Raw genomic sequence first — 23,872 nt, 5'->3', positions numbered from 1 at the left:
GTGCGGGGTAAGAGTGTGGGAAGGGCAATAGCGCCCTCTGAAAGTTGTGATGTTGTGAACTAGGTCAGTTGGTCTCCAAACCTCAAGGTGAAGTCAGAAAATTGGATACTCCCACCAATAAATTTCACTTCACAGCATTTTTTAATTTACCACCAAAATATCAATTTCCCATCATTTCTAAGGTTCAGGGTGGGGAAAGGAGGAAGAGTAAGTGAAGGGACCCATGTGTCACCTGCGGAAAGCCAATGATGTCATCAAGGGGTGGGCGTCATTAATTCTTCAATTAATTAATTTGGATAGTTAATTTGATACCAGAAGTGGGCCAGAACATGATTCGCCCTACTGTCTGAGCTGCACACACTCATCGAAAACTTCAGTGCCGATTTTAGTTGGGAAAATGCCTTGGTGCGTCGAAGGAAGTATCTTACAGAGAGACATCTGTAAACCACATCACTGTTAAACCCTATAACGGCAGGTATGTAAACAGGATGTCTGCATCACCCCACTGCGGAAGGCAGACAGCCATTTGAACTGTCTGAGCATTCCCGCGGTACCAATTCAAACTTCAATATGTTACGTAGTTACAGCTCTTATGCTCTCAAATTCGTGATTTGCGCACAGGGATACTAACACCATATCGTCATTTTTTTCTGTCGAAGCATATATCACTGATTTTTAAAATGTCTGTGTTCTTCTCACATCCATACATGTCTCTAGAATTAGACACTGCCACTGACGATTACAGCTGTCGTAAACATTACGCAATAGACACGCATTCTGGTACTACGCATTGACAAGAGCTGTTTATGGCATATGAAAATTTGTGCCAGACCAGGTATCGAACCGTGCTTCCCGCTTTTCTAAAGCGGTCGCCATAAACCCTTCGGCAATCCGAGTGTGCCTCCAGGACGAATCAAACTTCGATGCCTCCCGTAGTCACAAATCCTTATGCTCGCACAAATTGTGATTTCTGTCAAGGAAGACAATTACCATACCGTCATTTTTGCCCACCGAGGCATGGATGTTCAGAATAAAATGTCATTCTTACGTGCATGCATGTGTGAAGGGCACTGTGTCGCGAAGATACAGATGCTGTAGAAACGCAGACATTGTAATTATCAGTTTAGTTTAGGAAACGAAAGACTATTCTCAGGCAGGACGCAGTAAGTTTCTCTAGAAACTGAAACTGTACCTGTTGTGCCGCAGGGGAGCGTAGTAATGCTTTTGCCTTTCTAGTTATATGTCAATGACTTTGACGATAGGCTACTTACAAATCTAACGCTCTTTGCAGCTGATGCAGTTATCACTGAGAAAGTACTCTAAAGTACTCTACAGTAAAAATTGCAGTAATACGCCACTATTTTTCGAAAAAATATCAATCATGTGAAGATACTAGTAACTCTCTCTTAATATAGAAGAAAGCGAAGTTGTGCTCTTTACGAAGCGTAATACCATCGTATGTTTTGACTACTGGATCAACTAATATTTCTATGTACTTTAAGATCTAAAGTACTGTATACAACTGCTTCACTGCGTAATATTTGGTTCCAGTGTTTGGTAATACGCACAGTTCTGCTGACCAATCCCTTGGTAACAACCAAGTGAGTACGGTGCAGTGCGTACAGTTGGTGTCAGCCCTCTAGAGAAGCCATTGTAAGACAGAATCACAAACAACGAGAGTGATTCAAATGGAAAACTTAAAATTCCCACAAAATTTCAAAAAGTTGTGTGATGGGGTTGATAGGTGGCAGTAACGTTTTCTGACGTTCAGAAAGTGATAGACAGCTGGCAGAAGCGTCCACTACAAGATGGCCATCCCACTGTGAGTATGCACCGCTATTAAGCAGCGGTCTAGTGAGGATGTCGAATCAATCGAAATTCATTGCAGAATGACACCGCAGTATGGTGATTCTTGTTTTTCATTCTAGAAAAGGTACGAGTGGTACAGGAAGTTTAAAAGCGGCTTAAGTTCTGTGGGGGGTGCCCCAAGACCATAGTGACGGACAAGAACACTACGTTAGTGGAGCAGCTTTTAAGGGAGAACAGAAGAATAACGCTGAATGGAATAGGCAGAAGTTTGAAAACTAGTATTGGTTCATCGCACAATATAGTTCACAATGTACTGCACTTCAGTAAGGTGTCTGCAAGATAGGTGCCACGTCATTTGACTGTCGAATTCAAAGGCTCTCGCTTCAATGCATGTGAAGAATTTTTCCGTCGTTTCCACTTCCAAATTGACGCATTTCTATGTAAAGTGGTTACAGGTGATGGGACTTGTGACTATCAACAGAAACGAAAAGGTCAAACAGGTAACGGTGCCATAGCTCATCAAGGAAACCAAAAAAATTACATACTCAACCGTCTGCTGGAAAAGATACGCTCATTCTCATCGGAGATGCAAATGGAGGGATTCTGGAGTACTACATGGATATGGGAGCTACAGTAACCAGCAATTCTTATTCAGGCATCCTGAAAGATCAACTCCGCCGTGCAGTTAGGGGTAAACGATGCTGACCTCTGACTTCAGGAGCGTTGCTACAGCATGACAACAACGGACTGCATACAGCCAGTAACGAAATTAAATTTGAGCAGCGATAGGTAGCCGCGCGCTCTAAGGCGCCCTGCCGTGTTTTGCGCGGCTCCCGTCGTCGGAAGTTCGAATCCTCCCTCGGGCATAGGTGTGTGTGCTGTATTTAGCGTAAGTTAGTTTAACTTAGATTAAGTAGTGTGTAAGCTTAGGGAACGATGACTCAGCAGTTTCGTCCCGTAAGACCCAACCACAAATTTCCAAAATTAAATTTGATTGTCTAATACATCCTCCTTTTCACCACATGTCGCTTCTAGTGGTTTTCATCTGTTAGATATATTAAAGGAAGAAATGGGAGGCAGGCGTTTCAGAAGTGACAAAGAGGTGAAAACCGCCGTGCACGATTGGTTGCTTATATGGCCAGAAGAATTCTTTCATCGCTGTGTCTATACACTTCCAAAGCGGTGGAATACGTGCATGCAACGTAAGGGAGGCTATGCCGAAAATGACACTTGAGTTTTCTGGTCATCCTTACAATAAACATATTCTAGCAATTCTCAGTTTTTAATTTGAATCACCGCGTTTCTCATGGTACACCACATATTCCCCCTACATCGTGTTCGTATTATCTGCCGTCGCTACGAGGTAAGTATCCTGTGAATTATTAGCTGACCTGCGACATGAATATTTTAATAATTCACAGAATACGTTACTTTTTTTGTAGGTAGCCAACTACTGTCAGTATTTTATTCATATTGATAACGGTCTTGCGTTGACACACAACAAATAAATGTTTCAAGTGTGAGACTAAAATTTTAAACTTAATTGTCACAGTCGATCAGTCTGATAGAAAAGAAAGATGAGAAGTTTCCATAATTTATCTCCATCGACGAATTACGTTTGTTTCGTGTTATATAACTCAGATTGGACCACTTGCAAAAGGACCTAAATAAGTCATCCACAAAATGCTGCAGTGGGTCCTCATAATTCAGAACTTACTTCCACCACTGCAATTTGTAAGATTTTGCAATGACATAGATGTATTTATATATAAATGACAGCCTCACCGTCAGAGTGACAGAAGAGAGTGAGTAAACCACAGAGGCGGTGAGTCGACTTTCTTCAGCTCTGTATCTCACCATGGTTAGTTGACAAGGACAGCTGTCGTCAGAGTGGAGTATTCAAATAGAAAGTAGAGTAATCACCAAACTATCTTAGGTACTCGCTGTTATATTGCTCTGATAAAACATTCAAAGATCGCTAAAATGAACGATAATTTGTCCTGGCCAGCCAGTGGCAAATCTGTCCTAATGCTCAACATCCGCCACCTGTGGGTGCTGGGAATTTGGGAGCTGGGTGAAACCAACCTGTTCATACTACAGTCTATCATCGCGGTCGGGATGGGCGCTTTCGTCATCGTGGATCGTGCTGTAGCTGTTTACTTCATCTGGGGGAACTTTGAGTTAACCACACTTGTTCTGCTCATTACTTTCATCGGCGGCAGTGGCGTCGTGAAAATGGCAGTCTTCGTCCACAACAGACGGCAGTACCACTCCCTGGCTAACCAGCTAGACGAGCTGCTGTCCCTCCAACGTGGGTCCTGCTCAGAGGACCCTAACTTGGCAGCCATTTTAGCATCGTCCCGCCGGAAAGCTGCGCGCCTCACGAAGGGGCTGCTACTGCTCATGCTGTCGCAGACTCTCTTGTGGATCTCGGTGCCGCTCGTAGCCTACCCAGAGGAGAGCCGTCTGCCATTTGTTCAGCACCAGTGGGACCACAACAACAAATTTTATGAGATCTCCTATATCGTACAAAGCCTGTCGGCTGTCTGGGTGAGTCAGATAAGCTTGGGTGTGGACTGCCTGTTCGCAGCCGTCATGATTCTTGTGGCTGCCCAGCTGGAAATCCTCGTACACCGTCTCTTGAACATCAGAAACGACGTGGACATAGTGTGCAAAGAGACAGCCATTTTGGAGAAGAAGGAACTTGACAGCAAATCTGATGAAAACATGTACGACGAATTGCGCCTTTGTATTAAAACTCACCAAGATATCCTAAGGTAAGTCACAGGGCACGATATATCTGATTACAAACACATGCTGACACGTATTTTTTTTTTCGCTTACGAAATATGTCGAAATTTTTCTTTAACTATTATATTGCTTATTAAATGTTGCAACAAATAGTTTGCCAACTTTCAAAATCATGTTGGCGCTACGTCACATTCATTCCAGCTTATTCCCTCTCTGTCGTTTCTTCATTAATTCTGTGCTATTATTAATATCGTTACTATTACTAGCTTCTTGGAGAAGTCGTCCGTCTGTGGAACTAAGTGAACAGCTATTTGATTTCGTGCTATATACATTCAGTAGTTGTATAGACGGACCACATCTCAAAGAATATCCTAACAATAAACTAGCTTACTTTGGCCTGTGCTCGAGAAACCAACCGAAATTGTTTATGACGAATAGTAGTATCATCTTAAGTTGAAGAAGCTCGTATCTAAATACTGTTCCATAAAAATATTTCTCTCGTTCCGAAGGTTTAAATATTGGTAGATATTGTTCCATTGCCAAATTATACTAAGTTATAGACACGACATACATTAAGAACATGCAGATAAGCTGTAATACATTTAAATTTATTCGTCAGGAAATGTCGGATACGTGTACTCTGCCTCCCTACACCTCACTGTAATCGAGATGTTAAATTGTCTCTGGCGCTCAGCAGATAAGTTACTGAATGAAAATATTGAAGTTTTCGCTACGTCAGTAAGATAATTGACTAAATGAATCACCCTGATTATTGCTGAAATCATATTACACGTGTTTTAACATCTGTAACTGTCGGAATTGTAACGAATTCTTCTACAGTTTATTCGTGCACACTTCATATGAAATGCCTTTACTATCCAGTACTAGAAGTTACAGTTTGGTATAGAACCTTGTAGCTTCACATTTACATTCTACTTACATTTACCGTATACAAACACATGTACAAAGTAGCTTGTATATTAATAAGTAACTAAAAACAAACGGAGGGTGATGTGTTGTTCCAACAAGATAATGCTCGCTCACACACTGCCTATGAAACTCAACGTGTCCTGCAAGACATGCAGCAACTTCCCTGGCCAGCATGATCTCCGGGCTTGTCTCTAATCGAGTACGTGTGGGATATGATAGATAACTAAAAACAAACGAAACAATATTTAGAGTTTTACAGTTTCATGCGTACATTACTGAACTCGTTTGTGTACATAGATATAAGCGTTAGTGGTGCAAATGGTTCAAATGGCTCTGAGCACTATGGGACTCAACTGCTGTGGTCATCAGTCCCCTAGAACGTAGAACTACTTAAACCTAACTAACCTAAGGACATCACACACATCCATGCCCGAGGTAGGATTCGAACCTGCGACCGTAGCAGTCGCACGGTTCCGGACTGCGCGCCTAGAACCGCGAGACCACCGCGGCCGGCATAAGCGTTAGTGATTAGCTGCAACTTTTCTCGTGTGCAACTGAATATGTGTGGCCGGATGACATGTCTACCATAGCGGCAACAAATTATAAATACAGATAACCAGTCTATCTCACAGTGAAAATTGTGTCAAAATCCCTACAACTGCTCTCGAGATTAGTCTTCACATATAGACAGAAAAACGCGACAAGGGACTTTATAATATGATCCAGCGCTTCCCACCTATTCTTACGCGTATAACTATTCTGCCGGAAGAAATGTAATTGTACGTCCTTTCATAGGTTTCCAGTTCACTCAAAATTTATTACTGGAACGGTGCATATGGAGTACAAGAAATGATTACATTTACGGATCAATAGCACAGGCGGTTCTGAGTTATCAAGTACTGACCCATGTTGGAACACCCATATTAGCACGTGGTGTAGCCTGCACGGACAGTAATGCAGGATCTGACTTTGATATCCAGTCGATCCCACAGACGGCCAGTACTGTCCTGGGGGACGTTCACGCCCGCTCGACGTGTTCACTTAATTCTCTGACAGTTGTTTGTTGACAAGTCACACGAGCCACTTGTCGGCCTATCATATCCCACACGTACTCGATTAGAGACAAGCCCGGAGATCATGCTGGCCAGGGAAGTTGCTGCATGTCTTGCAGGACACGTTGAGTTTCATAGGCAGTGTGTGAGCGAGCATTATCTTGTTGGAACAACACATCACCCTCCTTTTGTATGAATGGAAAAAGAAAAGGTTCAGTAACATTCTGCACGTACCGAGCGTTCTTTACCATCCCCTCCAGAAACAAAAATTTTGAACGAGAGTTCTGGCTTATCGCACCCCAGGACATAACGCCTGGAGGTGGGACCAGTATGTCTTGGGCGAATTTAGTACCACGAAGGTAGTAGGATTAATCCACTACGTTACAGTCTCATATCGTTAACGTCGATATGCAGCAGGATTTTAGAACATATATTGTGTTCGAACATTATGAATTACCTCGAAGAAAACTGTCTATTGACACACAGTCAATTTGGGTTTAGAATACATCGTTTCTATGAAACACAACTATCTCTTTATTCACATGAAGTGTTGAGTGCTATTGACAAGGGATTTCAGATCGATTCCGAATTTCTGGATTTCCGGAAGACTTTTGACACTGTAACACACAAGCGGCTCGTAGTGAAATTACGTGCTTATGGAATATCGTCTCAGTTTTTTGACTGGATTTGCGATTTCCCGTCAGAGAGGTCACAGTTCGTAGTCATTGACGGAAGTCATCGAGTACAACAAAAGTCATTTCTGGCGTTCGCCAAGGTAGTCTTATAGGCCTTTGCTGTTCCTTATTTAGATAAACGATTTTGTAGACAATCGGAGCAGCCGTCTTCGATTGTTTGCAGTTGACGCTGTCGTTTATCGACTAATAAAGTCATCAGAAGATCAAAACAGTCTGAAAAACCATTCAGAAAAGATATCTGAATAGTGCGAAAAGTAGCAGTTGACCATAAATAACGAAACTTGGGTTACACGATCAATCAGTCCAATCTAAGAGCTGTAAATTCCACTAAATACCTAGCTGTTACAATTACGAACAACTTAAATTGGAAGGAACGCATAGAAAATGTTGTAGGGAAGGCTAACCAAAGACTGCGTTTTATTGGCAGGACACTTAGAAAATGTAACAGACCTACTAAGGAGACTGCCTACACTCCACTTGTCCGTCCTCTTTTAGAATACCGCTGCGCGGTGTGGGATCGTTACTAGATAGGACTGACGGAGTACATCGGAAAAGTTCAAAGAAAGGCAGCACGTTTTGTATTATGGAGAAACATGGGAGAGAGTGTCACAGAAATGATACAGGATTTAGGCTGGAAATCATTAAAGGAAGCGTTTTTCGTTGCGACGGAATCTTCTCACGAAATTACAATCACCAACTTTCTCCTCCATATGCGAAAATATTTTGCTGACACCGACCTATATAGGGAGGAACCATCACCACGATGAAATAAGGGAAATCAGAGCTCGTACGGAATGATGTAGGTGTTCATTCTTTCCGCTCGCTGTACGAGATTGGAATAATAGAGAATTGCGAAGATGGTTCGATGAACCCTCTGTCAGGTACTTCAGTGTGACATGCAGAGTAACCATGAAGATGTAGATGAAGCACTCTACGAGCCAGCGTTCACGTGATCTACGTCGTAAGCGCAAACGACCATCCCTTGCGTACAGTCAGAATCCGCTTACATCGCTGAAGGCCACGGCGCACCATTCCAAGTGACGCTCTGACGGCGCCAGCCGAGCCGTGCATGTCGGTGCCGTGGCGTGAGTGGAAGATGGGCTAGAGGGGTGGGTTCAGAAATGGCTCTGAGCACCACGGGACTTAACATCTGAATTCATCACTCCCCTAGAACTTAGAACTACTTAAACCTAACCAACCTAAGGACATCACACACATCCATGCCCGCGGCAGGATTCGAACCTGCGACCGTAGCGGTCGCGCGGTTCCAGACTGAAGCGCCTAGAACTGCTGGGCCACAGAGGGGTGGGTGCCCGTAGTCCCACTGCTAATAATCGGTTTACAACTGCTTCTGTTCACACGTCTGGCCTCACAAGCTGTGGTAGCTGTACGATCTGGCAATGAAGCCCATACGATACGATGATCCTGGCGGGCGTCTGTGGTGGGTAGGCGTCCACAACCTCTTCTACGGGCGTGAGAAAATTCACCTGAACTCTGATACCAGCACCGTTGCACAACTCACGCAGCACGTCCAACTCCAGTGGCAGGTCTCCCAAAGAACCGTCTAGAGACTCGGAAGGTCAGACTCCACAGTTTGACCCCTTTCAAATTTGCTCACTTGGTTGTAGAGAGCACGAGTGCGTCTCCGTGGCATGGCTGCGTCCTTGCTTCATACGTTTGCACCAAACTAGTTCTCCTGTTAGTGAGCATTCCCTGTTAAAGGGTAGACACAGATGGTGCTCTGATAGCTACGCCACTACACTATCTCTTGGCGGGCGACGTTGAAATCATTATCACTACGTCCACTATATCCCAGGCATAGGCGGTCATCGGATTAAAGTCGACGTCATCTTTGCAGGAGGACTAATTTCTTTCGGCAGTGTATTTGTCTGGCGTAGAGGCAGCTTTGAAGGGGCTCTACGTGGAATTATGAATAACTATCAGTGAACTACTTGAGGTATCTGAGTATCATCGCTTTCATATAACTTAAACGATTTAAGCAGCATGGACCTCTTGCCTGGTGGCTGCTGCGCCGAAAAGTGTGAGCACTCTTTCAGACGGCAACCCACTAAGGGTGTGACCCTTTCATCATTTGTCGACAAGGAAGACTGTGCCCCTCCATCGGATGAATCAAAATCTGTACAGTAGTATCTCAAAGAAGCCTTCATATGCAGACATAAAAACGTATTCAGGGACTGTTATTCACCATATCTCAGTAAATATGCATCAAATATTTATATATACACCAACCTCTCTTGTCTGGAACCGCGAGACCGCTACGATCGCAGGTTCGAATTCTGCCTCGGGCATGGATGTGTGTGATGTCCTTATGTTAGTTAGGTTTAACTAGTTCTACGTTCTAGGGGCTAATGACCTCAGAAGTTGAGTCCCATAGTGCTCAGAGCCATTTGAACCAACACCAACCCCCCTCGTTAGTCAATGTCTCTATTCGAGAAACCGTATCAAAATCCCTACTAGTTCCTGCAGTTAGCCTCGAAGTATAGGTATAAAAGGGCTGCGTGGAACTTAGATTTACAACACATATAGAAGGAGGATTTTCGTATAAACACTTTCGCGTGGTTTGTCGTCCTGTGGTGAGTGTTCTGATTCGACGTCATATCGACGAATTGCGTTTTCTTAGCCAGTTATCCAACAGACAAAATGGAATCCAAAACACGTTTTGTTTGTGGTGAGTCTCTATATTATTGAGAGGTGATTGCCACATAAAAGACAGACAAGAAATTCGTTTCCCACCTAAGATACGTCCCGTGATGTATCCGTTATCAAGCAAGCGCCTTACCATAGCCCACTTCGTTTTCTTTTCTTTTTTCTTGTGGGAGGCGGGGGTTGGGGAACTTCCTTCTTCCCCTTCAGCCACGTCTTGTGCTCTCCAAATTCGCCTTCTTTTGCGTCGGCATCAACTATCTTGAAATGAAAATAACTTTACCATGAAATGTTTTATTCGCCTTGAATTTGGAGCATTTTCTATTGCACATCTTCTAATCCTCACAGTAGGAAATTAAAGATTGGTGTGAGATAAACATAAATTGTAACTCAACTCTCTTCACAGAATACAAGAAAATGTCATCCTCCTGATTTAAAAAAATTGTGGGAAAGAATCATGCACTATAAAACGAATAGGATTGCTTTCCTTTCTTGTGTCATCTAGTTTTCTTTTTTAAATAATGTTTAAATAATGTTCTTCTGCACATTATTGTTATCCAAATGAATGAGAAAAAGTAATTGACATGTAACCAAAAAGGCACACTGTTCCATAACGCAACACAATGGTGATTCTACCTCTCGTGTTGCGTATTTCAAAAAAATTATATGTGTCTCCTTACATTTTTTCGTCTCGGATAATTTGTGATTCTGCGTGGTAAGATATACCAAAAAACCTTCCTTACATTTGGCATCTCCTGTGAGGATCCAATGAATAGAATGTCGCTTATACCAACTGTAGGCATTCCTTTTCGTTTTCGGGTATTCAGCTTCATCTGTGTCTAAAAGGTCTGCTGGTGTGACACTGGTGCTATCTTAAAGATGCAATCTAACTTCTGCGTAATAGTTTGCCAGATGTCCTACACTTTATCACAAATTAATGTGTGTTCCTCAGTATCTATTCAAATACAGGAAGCATACAGAGAGGGCCCTGTTAGGTGGATGGAGTGAAATTTGGAGTTGGTAGGTGTTTTTCTGTTCACAGCCTTGTGCCAAGACGCTTTCACATGCGAAGGTAAGTTCCAGTACTAATGTTTTTTTCCAAATATTCTTCCTGTCGTAGTATGTCTGCTCTGTCACATTCCTGTTCTTATACTCTCTTAATTTCAACCTTTAACTTTTGCCATACTTTTAGCAGTGAGTGCCATTTGGATACAACTAAATTATATTAAAAATTACTTGAAATGATAAAAACGGTTTGGAATGTGCTGCACATGTAAGGGCGTATTCACATTAACAGGAGTGATCTCATTCAGTAAATGGGGTGTTAAACTATTGGGCTTGAAGGTGGTACACAAGTATACAATTGCGATTTAACACTGACGTCAGTGAGGTATAGCCCTCCGTTTTCTACCGAAAGAGATAGGCTGCCGAATTTTACTGTGAAATTATTGCCGCAGCTCATGTAGCGTCCCAATGCTGACATTATTCTCATATATATGTCCTTTGGTATTGGTAACAACTGGGCCACATAGTTCATTTATGATATTATGTGTATATTTGCCAGTCCTGCTCTCTGAACATCGTGCAGGTTTCTGAAGCGTGTGCCTGGACTGCAATATGCAGCCAGATGTTCTTGTAGCTGGCCAAGATGGTGTTTGTTATGTTACACCTATACTCGATTACTAATGTATGCGTGTGGGAGACCACTTTTATTTCCTCAGTGTTTTGCCCGAGAAGTCATCGTCCTATATTCATTATCCTTGATTTTGCCTACTTGCACCTGACCCTATTTCGTATGGGCGTATAATGTGTATTGCGACCTGTATGTCGGTTACGTTTGTTATTACAAACTTATATCGTCGGCGTATCCCTTGCAGACTCGCCCGTGTAATCCTCGAAGATAATGCTGCAGAGTGACGAGCAGAGGTTTAATAGCGATGGAAGGAACACAAGGCCATCGAAATCGGGCAGCAATGCACCCCTGAACTATTCAAATCATAACTCCTCGACAACTGACCGTTGATCATAATTCTTGATGACTCGTTCTTAATTATTCTACGTAACATTTTAATAAAGCATAGTGAAAACCTCAAGGCGCTCGTTGTTTCTAGGAGATATCGATGGTTAACCATGTCAAAAAACTTTTCAAAGTCAAGTGACTTTATTGTATATCCAATTTCAAGAGCTTCCACTGTAGCTGTAATGCCTATATAACAATACATAGTGTGGAGGATCGATATATCCTTGCCTCTACTTGTTTAATCGGCTCGTTTGCCCTCATGTATCATTCTTTTGAGACTACGTGCTATGATGCCGGCCATTATTTTGTAGTCACTGCTAAGCTGTGCGATGTGTCATAGGTTTCCAAGAGACACTCTGTGGGTGTCTTGGAATGAGTACAACCGTTTCTTCCATGTAGTCTTTCTGGATTTCGAGTCAAGTCTCGTAAGTTCGTTATATATTTGTAACAATTTACGTGTCAGTGGGGCCTAGAAGACCTGGAAAACTCTGCAGGTTTGCCATCTTGATCAGGCGATTTCTTTTCCGGACTAAATGCTATTGCGGTATGTGTATCACCTTCATCCATCTCCTCTGTAAGAATGTGAGACTCTATAATGAAAAGTTTCCCGTGAAAATTTCTGCACAGTTTTTCTGCCTGTGCGTTGTTATCAATAGCACTCTGGGACATAATTTGTGCAAAATGTCTATATATTTCTTCTTTAATTTTATGTTGGGTGGTTAAAACGGTTCCATTTTCGCTTGTGTAAAAATTTTCGCTTGCACCCTGTTTCTTTCGCGTGCAACGTAAGAAACCGATGCTTTTTCGTGGAAAACGGTGTCCTGTCTTCTCAACTAAACTTCGTGTTCTTGTAAATGTTTGCGCTTCAGAGCTAAAATTTTTGATTTTATGTTCTTGATCTGGATATATAGTTTCCAGTGGCCGTTGCATCTAGTTTGTAGCGATCTCTCGGACACTGATAAAAGAATGCAACCGTTTTCTTATACCAGAAAGTTTTTTCGCGCGAATAATCAATTACCGCTTTTCATAGTTTCGGTTAATCTTATTGAATTCACCATGTCAAAGCAAAGTTATAAGAAGTAAACTTCCTCTCATATTTCCTCCTTGCTAGGAAGTTCGCGACCTGCGGTATCCTGCAGATACCCGTCATTTAATGCCCATGTCCCTGCAGTCAACGGCTTTCTGGCGTTCCATATCTAATGTGGATATGTAACTAGCATGGTTGGAAAAGCTTACGGGCCACACCTCGGTTGGAATCATTCAGTTTTTCAAGTTGCTAGACACGTAGATCTTCTCAAGTGGCTCACTGAAGTGTTCGAAATGAAAATAAAGTCAGGCACGTCGTCGTTTTTAATCACTCACATATAATATAGTCTAAACTCTTTGACTATGTATGCTATCTCAATGGACGCGCTAAAACTGGAGTCTTGGTCTTTCTGATTTAAAACACGGTTAAAGTCTCCCGAAATTATGATGCTGTCGTGGCGCACACCAAACAGATGAGTAATTTCCTGTTTGAGAAACTGCTCTGTCGTGTCGGGTACTGCTTCCTTGCGGTGCGTAGATATTGATAATACTCGTGTTACGGAATGTGCAAGCAATTCCTCTACTACTAGGAAGTGTTCCAACGTCATTAACGACAATTCCTTCTTTCGTTAGTTCACTTCAATTCCCAGAGTTAAAAATAGCATTATACCCATTTACTCTTGAACCAAGCATAGTCGATATCGACTGCATATAAAAAATCGTTCAGGCTATTTAACTTACGTGAACGGAAATACCATTTATATTCAAGTTTGCAGTTCGGTAGGCTTGAAGAAGAGCCGCATAATTTTTTGTGCATTGTTGATGCCAGCTATGCTTTGCCAGTTTTAGTATGTATCTGACATATGATGACTTCCCATTGTCTCTTCCTTTAGCGTCAATCATTCACTGTCCTACAGATCCTTAGTAGAGTCAATCTTTGCTTCCTCCGTAGGTGTCGACATTTCGTTCATATGGAGATGATGGAGCTAGCTACCACTTAGAAGGGCCTTGTTTCCCATGAATGAGACGCTCTGTTGCCTCAGTAGATGTTGGTTTTGGACACTGCACTTCATTTTTTCCCTTGAACTGTGTAAAGGCTCTATCGTTTTTCGGTATACAGGAGAAAGATAAACTGACAATGGAAACCTGTGTCCATTACCGCCATCCACCAAGGCAACAGTGTATCTTATTCATAGGAGAAAACCGAGCGAGGTGGCGCAGTGGTTACCACACTGGACTCACGTTCGGTAGGACGATGGACCAAACCCGCATCAGGTCATCCCGATTTAGATATTCCGTGATTTCCCTAGATCGCTTCAAGCAAATTCCGGGAAGGGTCCTTTGAAAGGGCATAGCCGATTTCCTTCCCGATCCTCCCCTAATCCGAGCTTGAGCTACGTCTCTAATGACCTCGATGTCGACGGGATGTTAAACTCTAATGTCCTCCCCCACCTCCTCACGGGAGTAAGGGCTTGTCCACGAAGCAGCGAGCTTCATCTTCCCCACTAGCAGTCACGGCAGTCAGTCGCGGTCACTGCATAACAAGCAACATTCCGAGAGGTTCCTCCTATGATTCATTAGCGTAGAAAGGCACGTCCGCGGCCGAAGGGGTGGTCTAATGGCAGGCGGCAGCGCCTACAGCTTCAGCTCTGTGTAGCATCGTTGGAGGGCTTTTACGGACACAGATTGCTCTCCTAGAATTGTTTTTCAACACACTCTCTAAAGCTATTCGAAGCTCGTCACGACATTTCTGGAACACCCTGTGTTAGTCAGGCACAGCGATACCTAATAGTCCATACTACTATTGCGCCACATCATGTACACACACTATTTACAAATAAACTCTCATCCACCCTCAATAACTCAAGTGAATACTGTGCTACCGGGAGGGTTCGGATCATATCGTCACAGATGAACTGCCTGTCAACATGACATGATAGACCCACTTTCAGCTGTGATGCACTGTGTACCCCCTTGTCTCTCAGTCGAAACACCACCTAGCGGCCCATATGCTGAGGTCGAGACGGAGAACTACTGACACCACCGAGCAGACACTCCTTCTAATCACTGACTGAAAGTTATTGAGTTCACACGATACACAGCCTTATCCCGACTTTGGTTGAAATTTTGTTTGTTTATGGTACGTATAAACTTTCTATGTAAGCCCCACGAACTTGCCTTTGTGTACGTCTGCATACAATAGCAATCCCCACTGAGAATTCTGTGTTCGAAAAAGAGTAGCATGTCAACATCTTTCGACAGTTAGATGCTGACACATGTTTTTTTATCCACTGTGTCCCACGAAAGCCCTGATGTGGTGTAATAGAAGGCTGTGTCCAGTGTGTATATATGCGCTCACCCTGGAAATTCTCAAAATTATCTGCAAGCCGGTGTAAGTCTGCGTTCAGGTATATTCTAGCATACTCCCATACATCAGGAATGTTGAAATCCTGCCAGACATTGACTGCATGCCTGTATCCACCATCAATTGTGTCTGTGCCTGTAAGTTTACTGGAGATTGTGTCTATGCCTGGCAATAGCTTTCCATCGAGTCTCATCTTCGAATCCAGGTACTTTTCACAAGCCGAACTTTGCATCATATGAATATGTATCTGCTATGACATCCACGTTCTCCTGACAATTGTTTCAGAAAGTTTTTGAAGAAACACATGCATAAAACGTAGCGTATCCAGGAAACAGAGCGTTATTCTCAATGCGGTACGCTCGAAAAGTGAAATATATGCTTTGAAAGTGTCACATGCGACCCTGATTTTTTTCATTTTCAGCCCTAAATTATCCCTAGTTATGAAAAAGGAAGTAAGAAACATACTTTCTCAAATTATGGAAGAGAACAGGTAAGTCTTATGGTAGTTGGTATTTCAAGTCGCACCCATTTTCTGCTGAACCAGAGATCTTCCCGCTTGATGACAGTGGTCTCTTCACGGAGTTTCCAATTTTGCTACACAATAGCAGCCAATACAGAGGACAGTCAACTGCCTCCTCATAATAAGGCATTCTCCAGCAAATTAATTATGGAAATGTTGTGATAAAGTGGATCAACATGTCATATAAGATCTTCAAGGTTAGTGAGCAACCATCCCACTGCATTATGTTCAATAGATGACACGAGGTATTCCACAGTGGTATCATATGAGCATACAATTTTGTGTGCTACCACATATGGCACATGCTGTTCTGTGAAGGTTATATGGGAGGCAATGTGGTCATCTTCACAGGATTCTACAAGGCGTAGGAAGCATTGGAAACCCACATATACAACAAAGGCACATCCCTACTGCTGGTGTGCATTCTCAAACTTTAAGAAGTTGTTTGTTTCAGAAGGCACTTTCCACATGTACCTGTTCCTGACTGGAGCAATGAGTTAGATGCTTTTCTAAATACTTCTGCATACAGAATCGGTTGAGGCTTCTGACAAAAATGCGTTGCAATGCTATATTTTGACAACTGGAATAAAAATTGGCGAGGCATATTTTTAATCCAGAAGTAGTGTTGTGTCTCAGCCTCAGAGAATAACAACGAATTTCTTACTTTTGAGGAGCAGTCCATCTACTTTACGCTGTCGATCTTTGTTTTTATTTTGCACTGTGTGCTCTTCAACTTCTTTTGGCTTTCTATCGCATAGTTCTAGGCCACTTATGCTTTACCTGTTTGTTCAGCACAGTGTGTTCTTTATCATCTTTTGACTTTATGACATATACCTCCAAATCCTGATGCTTCATATCAAATTTGGTAGGGGAACGTGATATCTTGTAATGCTCCCAAACATTAAATATGTGGTACATTGATGTATGATCTATATACATCGGGCACTTTCTATTGCAAGCTAGATATCGTTATATAAAGTAAAAATCACCAGCAGTAATTTGGACATTAAAGGATGTGTGATTAGTGGAGGTATCCTTTGGAAGAAAGAAAAGGCTGCACCCACATTTACTGAATCATACACAAGGGAGTACTTATAGAGTACATGGCTGAGTGCTTTACCGGATCCTCTTCCCTGGAATTCAGATTAATGGTCGATTATGACACTCATGATAATAGTTCTGAAGAAATGTTCAATTGAGTGCCCCACATGTAGACAATGCTTTTTTGCTCCACATCACTACCTTCTTTCGTTGAATGTGTGACGTAATGACATAGACCTACACTTCATTTAATGGGAGGATACCACTGGCTGTTGACGATTCTGAGAATCACACATTCCAGATTAGTTTGAAATGCATTAAGGATAGAGGCAGTGTCTTGGTAGCATTAGGCTTTTCTGTGTGTGCATGTGAGATCTACCACCCCAAAGCGCCTGCAACCACAGAGAAGTTCAAGACCGGCTTATGCCTGACCTGTTACTCTTTAACAGGGCAGGCCGCTTTTCCATAATCTACATGTCGATACACAATAATATTTGTGCTATAATTGCTTACAGTACCAGAGTTCTTTAGCACCCAACGGGGATGGAATTGACACACCAGGCCAGCAAGAATCTACAAAGCTACTGCGAAATTACTTGTTCCTCTTCTTTTTGTTCCACTCGTCAAACGAGGAAAAAACCTCCTATTAACATACACTACTGGCCATTAAAATTGCTACACCAAGACCAAATGCAGATGATAAACGGGTATTCATTGGACAAATATATTATACTAGAACTGACATGTGATTACATTTTCACGCAATTTGGGTGCATAGGTCCTGAGAAATCGGTACCCAGAACAACCACCTATGGCCGTAATAACGGCCTTGATACGCCTGGGCATTGAGTCAAACTGAGCTTGGATGGCGTGTACAGGTACAGATGCCCATGCAACTTCAACACGATACCACGGATCATTACGAGTAGTAACTGGCGTATTGTGACGAGTCAGTTGCTCGGCCACCATTCACCAGACGCTTTCAATTGGTGAGAGATCTGGAGAATGTGCTGGCCAGGGCAGGAGTCGAACATTTTCTGTATCCAGAAAGGCCCGTACAGGACCTGCAACAAGCGGTCGTGCATTATCCTGCTGAAATATAGGGTTTCGCAGGGATCGAATGAAGAGTAGAGCCACGGTCGTAACACATATGAAATGTAACGTCCACTGTTCAAAGTGCTGTCAATGCGGACAAGAGGTGACCGCAACGCGTAATCAATGGCACCCCATACCATCACGCCGGGTGATACGCCAGTATGGCGATGACTAATACACGCTTCCAATGTGCGTTAGCCGCGATGTCGCCAAACACGGATGCGACCATCATGATGCTGTAAACTGAACCTGGATTCATCCAAAAAAATGACGTTTTGCCATTCGTGCACCTAGGTTCGTCGTTGAGTAACACCATCGCAGGCGCTCCTGTCTGTGATGCAGCGTCAAGGGTAACCGCAGCCATGGTCTCCGAGTTGATAGTCCATGCTGCTGCAAACGTCGTCGAACTGTCCGTGCAGATAGTTGTTGTCTTGCAAACGTCCCCATCTGTTGAGTCAGGGATTGAGACGTGGCTGCACGATCCGTTACAGCCATGCAGATAAGATGCCTGCCATCTCGACTGCTAGTGATACGAGGCCCTTGGGATCGAGCACGGCGTTCCGTATTACCCTCCTGAACCCACCTATTCCATATTCTGCTAACAGTCATTGGATCTCGACCAACGCGAGCAGCAGTGTCGCAATAAGATAAACCGCAATTCGCGATACGTTACAATCCGACCTTTATCAAAGTCGGAAACGTGATGGTACGCATTTCTCTTCCTTACACGAGGCATCACAACAACGTTTTACCAGGCAACGCCGGTCAACTGCTGTTTGTGTATGAGAAATCTGTTGGATACTTTCCTCATGTCAGCACGTTGTAGGTGTCGCCACCGGCGCCATCCTTGTGTGAATGCTCTGAAAAGCTAATCATTTTCATATCACAGCATCTTCTTCCTGTCGACTAAATTTTGCGTCTGTAGCACGTCATCTTCGTGGTGTAGCAATTTTAATGGCCATGGTGTACAGTGCTGATCGCAGCCCTTACATGCGCTAAACAACACATTGACTGCAGTGGTTGTGATGTGCTGACTACAGGCAATTTAAAAAATACACTTTTATTCATACTAATTCATACAAAATGTCACTCCATGACCACGTGAGAACGATGACATACATTTGTAGTGTCTCGTATGTTAATCAGAAAAAAACAGTCCAACAATGGGTGTCAAAACTTTGTATACACTCTAAAGCTACAAAATGCATGTAACAGATTGAAATAATAATTGAGACACTGGCTTTATCCTATTGTTAATACGCATTGCCTAAATGTGCTATTTTTGTATGTGCATGTGTTGATTACTCTCTTCGGTTCCCCACTGTCCACTGTATTTTAGGGATAGAGTCAGGGGTAGCGTTCAGAGGTGAATCTACCCTGTGTTTGATCTGAGGAAGCTTTTGAGCTGGATCCACCAGTGTTACAACTGCGATAGTATCCAGAGGTGGGTGCACTCCACATTCAGTCTGAGGTAGCTACTGGAGAGGGATCCACCCATGTTACGTCCGAGGTAGGTCCAGAGATGGATACATCGGCGATAGGTCCGAGGGGTATGGTCTGGGAGCCCCTGCACGAGATACAGAAACATGCACACACAGAGTAATTGGGCTATATGTGTTCACAATAGAAGAAAGACAGTTCGTCAAGCATTATCAATTTCAACTGTTACACAGATACATCCTAGATCTCCAGATCACACTGACCAGCCAGAAAAGTATGACTAACCACCTAATAGCCAGGATGTCCAACTCTGACACGGATAACAGTGGTGATGCATCATGTCATGGAAGCAATGAGGCCCTGATAGGTCGCTGGAGGGAGTGGGCAACACATCTGGACACACATTTCACTTAATTCTCATAAATTATGGAGAGGGGGCAATGATCCTTTGATGCCCCATTCGATCAGATCCGAGATGTGGTTTCAGATCTGGCTGGTTGAGGGAGGGGGGGGGGGCAGCACATCACCTGGAACTCGCCCTGTGTTGCCTGACCCACTCCATCGGACTCTTGGTCTTTTGATAAGGTGCATTGTCTTGCTGAAAAATGCCCCTGTGATCGGGAAACATTATATCATGAAGGGGTGTATGAGATCGGAAACCAGTGTATGATTGTCCTTGGCCATCATGGTGCCTTCCACTGCTTTCACTGGCCCCATGGATGTCCATGTGAATGTTCCCCAGAGCTTAATGGAGCCGCTGTCAGCTTGTCTCTACCCTAAGTTTGGTTGGCAAGGAGCCGTTTCCCTGGAAGATGATGGATTCGAGCCATCCCATCGGCAAGATTAAAGTTATTGGGATTCTTCAAATCATGCAATGATTTGCCATTGTGCCAAGGTCCAGTGCTGATGGCCATGTGCCCATTTCAGTCGTAGTTGGCGATGACATTGGGTTAACATTGATACACGCACGGCTTGTCAACTGAGGGGACACATCGTCAGGAGTGTTCAATGCACTATGTGGTGAGACACACTTGTACTCTGCCCATCATTTAAGTCTGATATTAGTTCCACCACAGTTGCCGCCTGTCCAGTTTTACCAGTCTGCCCAGACTACGACATCTGATATCGGTAACAAGATGTGGTCACCCAACCCCACGATGTCAGGATGTGATTTCTCCTTGGTTTGGCCATGTGTTTAAGACTGCACGTCAGCACTCCTTCAACACGCGGCAAGTCGTGTATTTTCTGAAACGCTCATGCCAAGCTTCCAGGCCATCAAAATCTGCCCTCGACAAACTAAGATAGATCCCTCTCTTTCCCAATTCTACACATGGACAGCGCACTCACTGGCTGTACATGCACTGTGCGAGTGTCTGACTAGCAGTCATTCTTCGCCAGGTGACGCTTCTATCGCCTGAATGGGTCATAATGTTCTGGATGATCAGTGTATATTACACCGATAACAGAAGTCACCGAGCTTTCTCAACGCCATGTGACACGTACCTTGCAGTTTCGGAGCGTATATACGAAGCTTTGGCAACAGTAGTTGAACTACACTGTGTGTTATTAATGTAGGATAAAGTCAAAACAGATGTCATCATTCTTAGGTGTCTAAGAACCAATATTTTGTAAGAATCAGAAGGTGTAGAACAGATATCTAAAGACAGCGTTCCTAAACCACAGCAATCCATGTGTGGCTTAGCGTATATAAAGGTTCAATGAAGTTTGTTTCTCGGCTGAGATTTGGAAAAGGAAGAACAGAAATAAGTGACCTGGGAACCACTTCGGGGATTTTTTCTCACTTGGTGGGTTAATCCGAATCCATGTTAGATGCTAAAAAACCTGGTAAGACAAGAAATAAAAGCACAAAAATAATTGTGAATTTAGACATAAAATATGGAAAACAACATTAGAAAGCATTAAAATATTGGAAATATAGAGAAATGTGGAACAAATTTCACTAAAAGCGTTAGAGCAATGGTGAAAGACCAATCTGACTCATCTTCAGAGGCTGCAAGTGCAATCGAATTGAAGACATTGCTCGAATATATATCAGTCGGTAGCTGCGGACAGAAGTGCACCTTTTCGACTAAAGCATGTCAGACAGTACCTTAGAAGTTCTAGTGGGGGTAATAGCCACTTCAGAAAGTGATTGATGGTTCATAGTTGGTGAACCAAAACCATTAACAGGTGAATTTTGTGACGGTAAGTAAACGTTTCCTCTCTCTCAGTATGTTTGAATAATAATGATAATAATTATGGTATCCAAGGTATTGCCTTTTATGTGTAGAATTTGTCAGGGTGGTTGCGGGAATGGGGGTGGATGAAGGAAAGCCCAATGATCGTGCACTCACAGATTATATCCAGTCGTTATGGTATAATTAAAGTTGACACACTGCCCCTACCATCTCCGGGAGAAATCCGACTGAATGATCAGTACCAAGCTGTGGTATCTTTTTCCAAATGGGTTATGGGGAAAGGGACAGATACCTAAGTTGTAGTAGTAAATTACTTTTTTGTCATCGACAATTATAATTTTCCACGCTTGAATGTATTGCTTATGTGATTTATTTCCTACTATTTTGATGGTGCATAAATCAGAAATCCAGACGCCGAGTGTCGACTCAGCAGACACACCATTTGTTTATAAATCGCTTGTGAGGAATGGCGTCGAAAGCCTTCTGGAAATCTAAAAATCTGGAGACAGTTAACTTCCGCCATCGATAGCAGTCAGTTCGTGAGGTTAAGGAGCTGGCTGTTTTTCACAAGAATGATATTTTCTAAATCAGTGTTGGCCATTCGTCAATGCGTCTTCGTCATCGAGGTAATTCATAATGTTTGAAAACAGTATATTCTCCAAAAGCCTACCGTAAATCGACGTCAGTGACGTAGGACTCTAATTGAGCGAATTACTCCTATACCACTACTTCTTTCCTGAATATTGGTGTGTCTGTGCAACTACCCAGTGTGTAGGTACGGATCTTTCATCGAGTGATAAGATTGTGAAAAGGGTATCTATGGAAAATTGGTGAAAAATGTAGAAATTTTTTGCCACCAGATAGACCTGTAGCACCTTACAAATATTGTCTCCAGTTTTCAGAGTTTCATCTGTGCCACAAGGGATATAAAAGTTACCTTGTTTCAACCAAAATGCTGTGCCACACCAACTTTTCTACATGACCCTGTCCTTGCTTTCGATATTTTTTTACTTTCTGCGATAAGGGAAAAATTCTGTAGAGTATATGATTCTACGAGCCCATTTACGATGCGACTAATTACGATTTATTATAGAAATGCACACATGTTGCGACGTAAAACCCAAACTAAGCCTTTCATGTTCTCGTCTAAAAGAGACGCCGCATACGTTATGCACACCTACTGTTGTTGTTCAGTAATGGTAACACTGGATGAATGAGCACCCTAATGAGACTGGGATCTGTTGCATCTTGCTTCACAGAAACATACTGAATAAGGTGGGCAGTGATAGTTCTTTTAGATGAATGCGAGGTGCCTGTTCTTCCGGACATGTCCGAAAGAACAGACACCATCCATTCAATTGATTTATTTGCCTAAAAGGGCAGTGGATACACGACATACAGTGCGGATGCACCACTACGTCAGACCTTCTACGGGAATCTCTCACTTGTGAACAGGTAGGGCATAGATGGTAACTGCGCATATGTGGGGCGAGGCGAGAGTAAGGCTCGGCTGATAGGCATGCCGAGTGAGTCTGCGAGGGTGCGACAAACACTGTGTCCGGGTGGTGCAGTTGTTAGTGCAAATGTCTAGTAAGCAAATGGTCCCGAGTTCGAATCCCTGTCTGGCACTCATTTTCAGTTGTTGCCGCTGATGTTGCACACTGCTGATGCAGCTGGCAACGGCAATCCCTTCCCTTTACTTCCTTCCCTCCTCCTTTAATCTACATCTGAAGAGTCAGTGAGGGATTTGGCCAAAAGGATTAGACTAGAGTAAAAGAGGTACATGAAGACAAAAAAAAAAACCACCTAACGTATGGATATGCCCAGCATTAAGGTACTTTTTTCTGGCATAAATGCAAATAAAATATTTTTTTCTGCATTTCCCGCAGGTCATTTATCAGCTCATAAGAAACATTCTCTGCTTACCCATTGCAGATAAAAAGACCAAATTTTGTACTGACTTTGTAAGTACTATAACGCAGCTCGATGTGATACAAAATTTTTCATACTGCGTTACTGTCAGCTTTATGTAAATTTATGTGAAAAAAAACTGCTGTGTAATATGCACATAAACTTAAAAAAATTGTGGCGAGAGTTCTAAGTAATATTTAAAAACCGGTACACACATTTGTTTACCTAATTACTAAGAATAACCTACCATTTTTTGAAAGTGGTAGATTAAGTAACTATTGAGGAAATATTCCTCAGGCGACAGTATGTGGTCTAAAAGTACTGAGCAGCATCCAGATCAAATCATTTGAAAAAA

General features: G+C 42.9%; 1 protein-coding gene across 1 annotated transcript in view; it reads left to right on the top strand.

Annotated features, from left to right (window-relative positions):
- Window positions 1-3,837: 3,837 nt before the first annotated feature.
- Window positions 3,838-23,872, top strand: part of LOC124545811 (odorant receptor 43a-like) — a 59,644-nt gene continuing 39,609 nt past the window's right edge. The window contains exon 1 of the mRNA XM_047124757.1: window positions 3,838-4,586. Within this exon, the coding sequence (XP_046980713.1) occupies window positions 3,838-4,586 (749 nt within the window). The remainder of the gene's footprint in view (window positions 4,587-23,872) is intronic.

The sequence above is a fragment of the Schistocerca americana genome, chromosome 8 (assembly GCF_021461395.2).
Source record: "Schistocerca americana isolate TAMUIC-IGC-003095 chromosome 8, iqSchAmer2.1, whole genome shotgun sequence".
NCBI lineage: Eukaryota > Metazoa > Arthropoda > Insecta > Orthoptera > Acrididae > Schistocerca > Schistocerca americana.
This window is presented reverse-complemented; position numbering and strand designations above follow the sequence as displayed.